Source organism: Monodelphis domestica, chromosome 5 (assembly GCF_027887165.1).
Source record: "Monodelphis domestica isolate mMonDom1 chromosome 5, mMonDom1.pri, whole genome shotgun sequence".
Taxonomy (NCBI): Eukaryota; Metazoa; Chordata; class Mammalia; order Didelphimorphia; family Didelphidae; genus Monodelphis; species Monodelphis domestica.
The window spans coordinates 28,593,274-28,603,605 of record NC_077231.1 but is presented as its reverse complement, the minus strand read 5'-3'; the positions used below and the strand labels follow the sequence as shown (position 1 = coordinate 28,603,605).

At 37.3% G+C, this 10,332-nt stretch overlaps 1 protein-coding gene across 1 annotated transcript; it reads left to right on the top strand.

Moving 5' to 3' along the window:
• The first annotated feature begins 7,349 nt into the window (after positions 1–7,349).
• LOC130454789 (olfactory receptor 6C76-like) lies at positions 7,350–8,746 on the top strand. Its single transcript, XM_056800988.1, has one exon. The coding sequence runs from the start codon at positions 7,736–7,738 to the stop codon at positions 8,669–8,671; it is 936 nt and encodes a 311-aa protein (XP_056656966.1). The 5' UTR covers positions 7,350–7,735; the 3' UTR covers positions 8,672–8,746.
• The last annotated feature ends 1,586 nt before the right edge of the window (positions 8,747–10,332 follow it).

Sequence of the window (10,332 nt, the reverse complement as noted above, 5' to 3'; positions counted from 1 at the left end):
TTGATATCCTTCCCTAATTCTAACCTTTCTTCTTCAGCTCTACCTTTTAGTCCAGTGATTTACTTTAAATCAGTCCCCCTTGTATTTCCCTTTCTACCCCCCTCCCTTCTAATTCCCTCCCTTATTTTCCCCTGTAGTCGTTTTAAAAATTCCCCCCCCCCACCCTCTCCCTCCCTTGTACTGCTTCCCTCCCCACCAGTCTGTTTTTTACCCTTCTACTCCTCTGTAGGGCGCAAATCTATTCTCTTCCCCAATGGATTGGATTGTTCTTCCCTCTTTGGGTCAGTTTCAAAGTACGTAAGAGTTGAATATTTCCTATCTCCGACCTCTTTACCCTTCCAGTGTATCGATGTTCTCCCCCCTCCCGCCATGAGCTTCTTTGTGACATATAAATTTATCCCCATTTGTTTCTTTTCCTATTTCTTTTAGTCATAACCTCTTTTCTTTTTTAGCTTTAGTCATGTATATATATATATATATACATATATATATATACATACACATGTATATGTATTTATGCATGCATATCTCTATATACCTATTTATGTCTTGTCCTTTCATCCTATACAGTTTGTCCCTTCCCTCTGAGTGTAGTTCTTCTAGCTGCTTAGGTGATAGCAACAGTTTTTAAGAGTTGCCAATGACCTCTTTTCTTATAGGGATACATATCATTTTAACTTATTGAGTCTCTTAAAAAAAACCTTTGTTGTTGTTGTTGTTTTTCCCCTCTTTTTTAATTACCTTTTGATGATTCTCTTGAATTCTGTGGTTGGACTTCAAATTTTCTGTTCAGGTCTGGTCTTTTATTTATGAATGCTTGGAATTCCTCTGTTGTGTTAAATGACCATACTTTCCCCTGTAAGAATATAGTCAGTTTTGATGGGTATTTTATTCTTGGCTGTAGGCCTAGTTCCCTTGCTTTCCGGAATATCATATTCCATGCCTTTCGGTCCTTCAGTGTGGATGCAGAAAGATCCTGTGTTATCCTCACCATGTTTCCATGGTATCTGAATGGTTTCTTTTTGGCAGCTTGTAATACCTGTTCTTTTATCTGATTGTTTTTGAATTTGGCTATAACATTTCTTGGTGTTGTCAGTTGGGGATTAAAAACAGGGGGTGATCTGTGGATTCTTTCAATCTCCACTTTCCCCTCTTGTTCTAGGATCTCAGGACAGTTTTCCTGGATAATTTCCTCTAGTATTATGTCCAGGCTTTTTCTTTTGTCGTGGTCTTCTGGTAGTCCAATTATTCTTAAATTGTCTCTTCTTGAACGATTTTCTAAATCGTCTGTTTTGTGAATGAGATGCTTCACATTTTCCTCAATTTTTTCATTCTTTTTGTTTTGTCTTATAGTGTCCTGCTGCCTTGTGAGGTCACTTGATTCTAGTTGTTTTACTCGGGTTCTTAAAGACTGGATTTCATCTTTGGCTTTTTGGTCGTCTTTTTCCTTCTGGTCTGAGTTTCTTTGAAGATTGTCTTTCATCCTCTTTATCTCGTCTTTCATCTCCTTTGCTTCATCTTTCATCTCCTTTGCCTCATTTTCCAGCTGGATGATTTTGGCTTTCAGGACACTATTTTCTTGTTTTAGTTCAAGTGCCTCTGTTTCCAGATGACTTATCTTAATTTTTAAGTTTTTTTCCCAATTGTCTTCAGCCTCTCTTAGCTGTGTTTTGAGTTCTTCCACAGCCTGTATCCAATTCGCTGGGATTTCTGGTTTATCGTTTGCTGATCTCTCCCCCTCTGTTCCATTTGGTGAGTAGTAGCTGTCTATTGTAGTTTCTTTCTTCTGTTTCTGTTGTTTGTTCAAATTCACCCCTTCTTTCCTCCCTGTATTTGTCTGTGCTCTTGTTCCTCTCATTTTTCTGTTTTTTAGGGACTTCTATCAGTCTCCCCTCTTGGAGCTTTAACAGAGGATCTCTTGGTGTAATCTCTGAGGGAGGGTTGTTGGGGGTTTGAGCTTTCCTGTCCTCTGGAGGCTTTTGATTGGCTTAAAGTTCAGCAGTCAGTGAGGATGGATGGGGAGCCTGGGCTTCCCTGTGTTCTGGAGACTTTTGATGGGATTGAGTTCAGCTTATTTGGGATGGGTTTATTCTGAGTTTTAAACTTCCTGGACGGCTGGAGCAGATATGGAGGATCTCTAAAGCTCTAGCCAGGCTGCCAGGTCTATGCTCCTTCTAGGCTGCCATCTTGACTTCGCCTCTAGGTTTCTGTTTTTTCAGAAGACCCAGCTCTCTAAGGGGGGAGGGGTTGTGGCTTGCCTGGAATCTGAGGGCTCCTGATGAGATTAGGTTCAGGTGGTGTGGGCCGAAAGATCCCAGAGCCAAAAAAGGGAAGGGAAAAAAAAAGCAGCCACCTCCTCTTCCACAGCCTGTGTTGAGTGCCCAGAGACTGGCCCGGGTTACTTTCAAGGCAAGCTCCCCGGAGCACCCCCCTTGCCAGCCCTGAGTTCTCCGTCCTCTCAGCAGCTCTAAGGGCTCCTGATGGGATTAGGTTCAACTGGTTCTTTCAGAAGACCCTGCTCTCTAAGGGGGGAGGGGTCATGGCTTGCCTGGACTCTGATGGCTCCTGATGGGATTAGGTTCAGGTAGTGTGGGCCGAATGATCCTGGAGCCAAAAAAGAAGAAAGAGAAAAGCAGCAACCTCCTCTTCCTCAGTCTGTGTTGAGTGCCCAGAAACTGGCCCGGGTTACTTTCAAGGTAGGCTCTTCGGAGCCACCCCTTTGCCAGCCCTGAGCCCTCTGTCCTTTCAGTAGCTCTGAGGGCTCCCCATGGGATTGGGCTCAGCTGGTGCCCCGAAGCTGGGTCCTCCCCCGAGACCCAGAGGGAAGAACCCAGCCAGGAGGCCACAGGCTTCCCCCTTCTCTCTATGCTTCCCTGCCTTCTGTGTTGGGCGCTCCGGAGACTGGCTCGGGTTGCTTTCAAGGTGAGTCCTCAGAGCCCTGAGGTTCCCGCTGCTGCCTTGGGCTCAGCACTCTGGGTTGGGGGGGATGGGTCCTGGGACCTTCTTTCTGTCTACCCCTTAGATCTGAGTGATCTAGGGTTCTGGCTTTTGGGGTGCGGTACCTTTTGATCCAGGTCCAGGAGGAGGTTTCCCCAGGTCTATCCTGTTGTTCAGCTTGAATTTCGGTGGCCTAGGAGCACTTTGTTTGCGATCGGTAGGGAAGGGTTTCGGAGGTCTGAACTTTCGCTGCTTCTACACCGCCATCTTCTAATTATTTCTTTTTATTAAAAGTAATAAGTAAATTTCCTTGAACATTTATAAGCTCAAAACCCCTCACAAGGTAATGAGAAAATTAAGCCACCTGTGATGAAACCATTTATCTTGGGTAAAACCTTTAAGCTGTCAAGACCCTGTAATCACAATTCAAGAATATAGAATGTTAATCAAGTCATTTGTTAAAAGTGAATGTATCACTTTTCCAATTATCTCTATTTAGACGTGTGTGTTAGGCAATGTATCTGTGTGCCAAGAAAATGGGTATAAACATAAACATCAATCCTGGAGATGGAGGAGCAGCTATCAGATGCAAAGCATGCCAATGGCCATAAATATATTTCACAGGTTCACCACCTGTTGGGAACCCCTGGAATTGCGATTGAGGCTGGACTTTACCCATGGCATATACTTTCATATATGCCATATCACTATTTATATTTTAAATAATCAATAAATAGTTATTAGATCAATAGATTGATTGATAGATGGATGGATGGATAGGTAGATGAAGTACCATGATCTTTGGGTGACTCTTTATGGCATATTTCAACAAGGTTCATATGGGTAACATGACAGCCAGAGGATATCAACTTCCATTGATTTATCAATAATGCTTTTTGCTGTTTATAATTGAAAGTATAACTCATTCTCTTACAGTTCCCATAGACACTAACTTAAAGCTGGTTGCCAAACTTGATTATGTTGTGTAATGATTATGATCATCTTTTTATTTGTCCCCAAGGACTTTTTCCCCTTTCTTTTCCTTAATAAAGCCCTCTGAGATCATATAGAGAAAAGAGATAAATTGTGTGTGGTTCTGTTGGGAAGACGTTTTGCCTCTGTAAAAACTCTCATGTTTCATAATTATCTTGCTTTCATTGTAGTCTTTTCTTTCACATTTCTAGCATTTAGGAAAATATATTTATGGTGACAATGTTTAATATCTAACATTTGACATAGTGTTGAAATGTAAGGTTGAAAAATGCTCATTTAATTGTTTAGAGGAGTGACAATCAGGAATGTACTTTATATTCTAAATTTAAGGTTTGTGATTTAATGTAGACATATTTGTGTATACATTAATAAGTAAAAATAGGTTCCTGTATATATAACTCTCTCAAATTTGAATCCAAATATTTCATCCCAATATAAGTAAATAGGCATGACTCTTTGGGTTCTAACTTACAGCTGAATCCATCAAGAAAAATGTAAAAAGTGAGTATGTTCTCTATGTTTCTTCTCAGTTATACTTTGCCTTTTGTCTCCTATTAGTTTAAAGGGTGGTTTTCTGGACATTTCTTCTTTGATATATTTCATCATAGCTAATAAATCTACTGTATTGAAAATCAAAAGTACTAAAGGAAAAACAAGAAGTCAGTTTCCCCCTGAATTGAATACAGTTTCAATTTTAACTTTAATTTTAGAATTTTTTAATCTTTTCTTTAACAATTTGTTTTCCATTCTAAGGTGGGTGAAATATGTGTGAAATATTCACTAAAATAAAAGCATAATTCTGATAAACTAGATTTTTAATATTTTCCTAATATAATCCCTATATATTATAAACTCCCAAATTAATTTTTATATTTTTTAGCTTTACATTAATAGTTTCTACAGTCAGTAGAGCCTATCATCACTAGAACAAATGAGAGCCATAACATCTCCACATTTGTCTTGCTACCTACACTAATGTGGCCACCAGCCTAATTCATTACCTCCTCACATTTCTTATTACAATACCATCTAGACCATCATCAGATCTACTCCTCCTCTTCAAAGCATCCTTCTCATAACTGCTAAAGTGACTTTCCTTAAGTGGAGTTTCTGACCATATCATTCTATGATAAACAACATTAATTGGCTCTATATTAATTTTAGGGTCAAATACAAACACCTAACATCCAATAGTATTTACCATGTCAATCAAACCTATCTTGGTCTCTCACTAATAAAACTTGTAGATATGATTGCTAACACCTCAGATCTTTCCAGAGTCTTTGAGAATGTGCAGAGAGATAGGGAGGATTGAAAAGTCTTATGTTGTTTCAATTTTGAAAAATTATTGTTCAAAAGCTAATCTAGTGAACTTGCAATCAATCATGGGGAAATGCTAGAAAAGAATGTAAACTCCCTGAGGGCAGAATGTTTTTTCTGTGTATTTCTAGCACCTAGCACAGAAATTAGAACACACTAGTTATCTAAATATTCTTACTTAATAATTGAACAAGGGAATTGGAAAAGGAAGTGGTGATCACTAATAATCAACATCATTTGCTTATATAAAAAGTCATACCAAACTAACTTCACCTCATTCCTGACAGATTTACTATAACTATTATCAAAAGGAAATGCAGTAGTCATAGTATACATGAATTTCAGCGAAAGATCCAAGAGATTCTCTCACTTTAGCACTGGAACAGGATATAAAGTCCCAACTGGACTCAATCAGATGGATACAGAGTTAGCTGATCAACAAGATGCAAAGAATTTAGATGAACAGATCATTGTCAGCTTGAAGAACGATGTGTACTATATGAAATAGGATTATATCCTTAGTCTCTTAAAGGCAGCATTTTGATCAATATCTTAGATAAATAAGAAAAAAATATGTAATCTTTGAAAAGGACCTAAAAGTGTTTGGGATTGGCAAGGCAGAATGGAGATTCAAAAAGGTCTTCATTGTCTGCTGTGATTGCCATCCAAAAAGATGGAACCTGGTTAAAATAAACAAAATTTAATTAAGTCCTTTAACCATATTAAGTTCAAGTGGGGTTGTAGAGGGGATAGTGCTTATTCTCAGATTAAAACACACACACAAAACACATACATACACACAGAAATTGCATACAGCAAAGACTGGTATGCTATGAAATGAATGAATATTGAAAAAAGAATTGTAGTAGAAGGCAAGCTCAATTACTAATGGTGTAATATAGCAACCTAACATGCCAACTTTATATTTGATTGCATTAAGAGAAGAATGTTAAAATTCCTTCTAGAAACCAATAAGTCAGTAAAGATTTATTAAAAGCCCATTATGTGCCAGGTACTGTGCTAAGATATAGAGATACAGAGAAAGGCAAAAGACAGCCCTTGCTTTTAAGGAGTTCACAGTCTAAGGTGGGGAGGGGAAAGAGTAGAGCACATGCAAATAATCATGTAAAAAAGAATTATATATGGGATAAATTGGAAATAATTACAGAGTACTATTATGTTTTTATTTTTTTTTATTTATGGAGGATTTAATGAAGTTTTGGTGGATTGTATTTGAGTATCAAATCAACTTGTAAGGCAATCAATCAACAAACATCTACTAAGTACTCATGATGTGCCAGGCACTGTGTTAAGGGCTGGAGATAGAAAAAGAGGCAATAGAGAGACCCTGCCCTAAAGGACCTTAAACTGGAATGGTATTTATAGTATGCAAACAGATATGTACAAACAAGCCATGTACAGGATGAATAAGAAATAACTAATTTTTTTATTCAAGAGCACTTAGATAGGGCTTTCTTTTTTTTTAATTTTAAACATTATTTTATTTGGTCATTTCCAAACATTATTCACTGGAAACAAAGATCATTTTCTTTTCCTCCCCTTCCCCACTCCCACCACCTTTCCCTCTCCCATAGCCGACGCACGATTCCACTGGTTATCACATATGTTCTTGACTAGAACCCATTTCCCTGTTGTTGGAATTTGCATTAGAGTGTTCATTTAGAGTCTCTCCTCAGTCATATCCCCTCCAATCCTGTAGTCAAGCAGTTGCTTTTCATCGGTGTTTTTACTCCCACAGTTTATCCTCTGCTTGTGGATAGTATTTTTTAGATCCCTGCAGATTGTTCAGAGACACTGCATTGACACTAATGGAGAAGTCCATCACCTTCGATTGTACCACAATGTATCAGTCTCTGTGTACAATGTTTTCATGGTTCTGCTCCTTTCGCTCTGCATCACTTCCTGGAGGTTGTTCCAGTCTCCATGGAATTCCTCTAGATAGGGCTTTCTTTTTTTTTTTAAACATTATTTTATTTGGTCGTTTTCATACATTATTCACTGGAAACAAAGATCATTTTCTTTTCCTCCCCCCCACCCCTTTCCCTCTCCCATAGCCGACACATGATTCCACTGGTTATCACATGTGTTCTTGACTAGAACCCATTTCCCTGTTGTTGGAATTTGCATTATAGTGTTCATTTAGAGTCTCTCCTCAGTCTTATCTCCTCCTACCCTGTAGTCAAGCAGTTGCTTTTCATCGGTGTTTTTATAGATAGGGCTTTCTAAAGAAGATAACATTTCAGTTAGAACTTTAAGACATGAGACAGACAAAGGAAAGTCACATTTTAATCCTCTTCTGGATTTCATTACTATACTTTAATCACTCTCCCACACTGTCTCCCTTCACTTGGCCCTGTAGGAATTTCTCACAATAGAGTTGCCCAATAGAACTGTCTCAACTTATTCCCTTAATTATTTCTTTTTTTTTTTAACCTGAGGATCTGGCAGATGTCAAGCACCAGACATGAGAAACCACACATCAGTGACAGAGTTCATTCTCCTGGGACTGACTGATGACCCAGAGTTACAGATCTTGATTTTTGTTTTTCTGTTTCTCACCTACATATTGAGTGTAACTGGCAACTTGACCATCATCACCCTAACCCTACTGGACTCTCACCTCAAGACTCCTATGTATTTCTTTCTCAGGAACTTCTCCTTCTTAGAAATCTCTTTTACAACTGTTTGCATTCCTAGATTTCTGGTCAGTATAATAACTAAAGAAAAAGCAATTTCTTATAATTCTTGCCTGGTCCAGGTGTTCTTTTTTATCCTCTTTGGTGCAACAGAATTTTTTCTGTTGGCAGCTATGTCCTATGATCGCTATGTGGCCATCTGCAAACCCCTACACTACACAACCATCATGAGCAGCAAAGTCTGTAGTCAGTTTGTAATCAGCTCTTGGTTGGCAGGTTTCCTTGTTATCTTTCCACCAGTCATCATGGGCCTCCAGTTGGATTTTTGTGACTCTAATGTCATTGATCATTTTACCTGTGATACTTCCCCTATGTTGTCACTCTCTTGCACTGACACCACAGTCTTAGAGATCATGAGTTTTTGGGTAGCTGTGTTCACACTCTTGGTCACTTTGGCATTAGTTATTTTGTCTTATGCTTATATCCTCAGAACTATTCTGAGATTCCCCTCTGCCCAGCAAAGGAAAAAGGCTTTTTCCACTTGTTCTTCCCACATGATTGTTGTCTCCATCTCTTATGGAAGCTGCATCTTCATGTACGCCAAACCCTCACCAAAGGAAGGGGTGGCTATGACAAAAGGGGTAGCAGTGCTTAATACTTCTGTTGCCCCCATGCTGAATCCTTTCATATATACCCTAAGAAACCAGCAAGTGAAACAAGCCTTTAAGGATACAATCAGAAAGATTTTTTCCTCACCTAAATAAATTTTAAAAGAAAAGTCATGTCTGAAAAATAAGAGCAAATACAGATAAAAGTAAGCAGACCTCTTCACAGCAGTGTAGGAATTACTTGGGACAATCTTTTTCCAATAGTTTTTCTTTGTATAAAGCATAAAAGTTATACTTCTTCACTTTTACATATGTATTTATTTTTATCCCAGAATATGACTGATTTTAAAAAATATACTTGTTTGACAAACAATGAAATATTTAATAGTGCTATTGAAATTATACCATGTCTTCCAAATTTTATTGTTCAAAGTCTGTTCATTACTACAGTTTCCCCTTTTTAATAACCTTTTATCAAATGAGATGAAGTATGTCTTTTATATTTATAGTACTATTATAAATATTATCTATTATTGTTAATTCTATTAAATTTTGCTTGCTATGAAAGAGAAGCATTAAAATGTCCAATAAAAACTGTTGTATCATATCACTTTTGCCTATTTTTCAGATATCTTATGAATTTAAATATCACTTTATTTAACAAATATGTGTGTTTGAGTCATTACTTAGTGACTTCAGCACAAATCATTTTACTGTTATTCTGGTCAAAGCCTTACTTGGGCCAGTTAACTCATTTAGATTTTGGATTAGAACACAATAAAACACAAATTAATACAACAATTCCAAAAAACAAAAATTACAATACGATTTCATAGTGCATAATTTAACGTTGATAATTAAAATATCATTTCACTCTTCCTCCACATTCACCATGTCAAAAACAATGCCAGGTTATCAAGTCATTCAACAGGAAAATGGGAATTCCAGTGTATTTCTTAAGTGCCCAGTCTGTCTAGGGATTTTATATTTATAGTACACTTTGTTTTAGGGATTTTTGTAGTACTTGGAATCAATCAAATTCTAAAGACAAACTCCTTATCTCCTTATAAAGAAAGCTACCTTGAACTCTGTAAAAATAATTTCTGTTTCTGCCACATTAAACCCTTGGTGAAAAGTTTTGAAAAACTCTTCAGATGAATTTCCACCATTCAAATGCTCTCAAAATAACTTTGAGGTTTAGAGGAACTCTATCATACACAATCTCCCAGAGAAATTTAACATAAGAAAAGAATTTTCACTTAGAGAGAATAATTGATATAATTGAGTAAAAATCAATAGCAGTTGCCCATATATTTTAAAATATGATGTAGCAACAATTAGTAGAAGCAGCCTCTAAAACATGTGCATCAGTAACATCAAGATGACACCTCTAATACCATAATCAGTTCTCATCATATTTTAATTTTTATTATTGCAAGTTTTGTCAGAGATCATATATCTCTTGCATAAAGCCTTTCTAAGCTGAAGCTAAAGCTGAAACTTTGTACTTTCATCTGCTCAGTGTTTCCCAACTTATTAGCCAAAATTTTCTCTTTCCATGAAGACTATTTTTAAATAATTAATTAATTTAGAGTATTTTCCATGGTTACATGATTCATGATTTCTTCTCCTCCTTTTCCCTCCCCTCTCCTGGAACTGGCAAACAATTCCACTGTGTCATAATATATCATTGTTCAAAACTTATTTCCTCATTATTCATATTTGCAATAGAGTGATTTTTTAAAGACCAAAACTCAATCATATCCTCATCAAACAATGTGATCAATCATAGGATTCAATTTCCATCCCTTTCCTCC

What these genes read in the sequence shown, in the direction of transcription:
- LOC130454789 (XM_056800988.1), top strand. Translation starts at nt 7,736, where the DNA reads ATGAGAAACCACACATCAGTGACAGAGTTCATTCTCCTGGGACTGACT.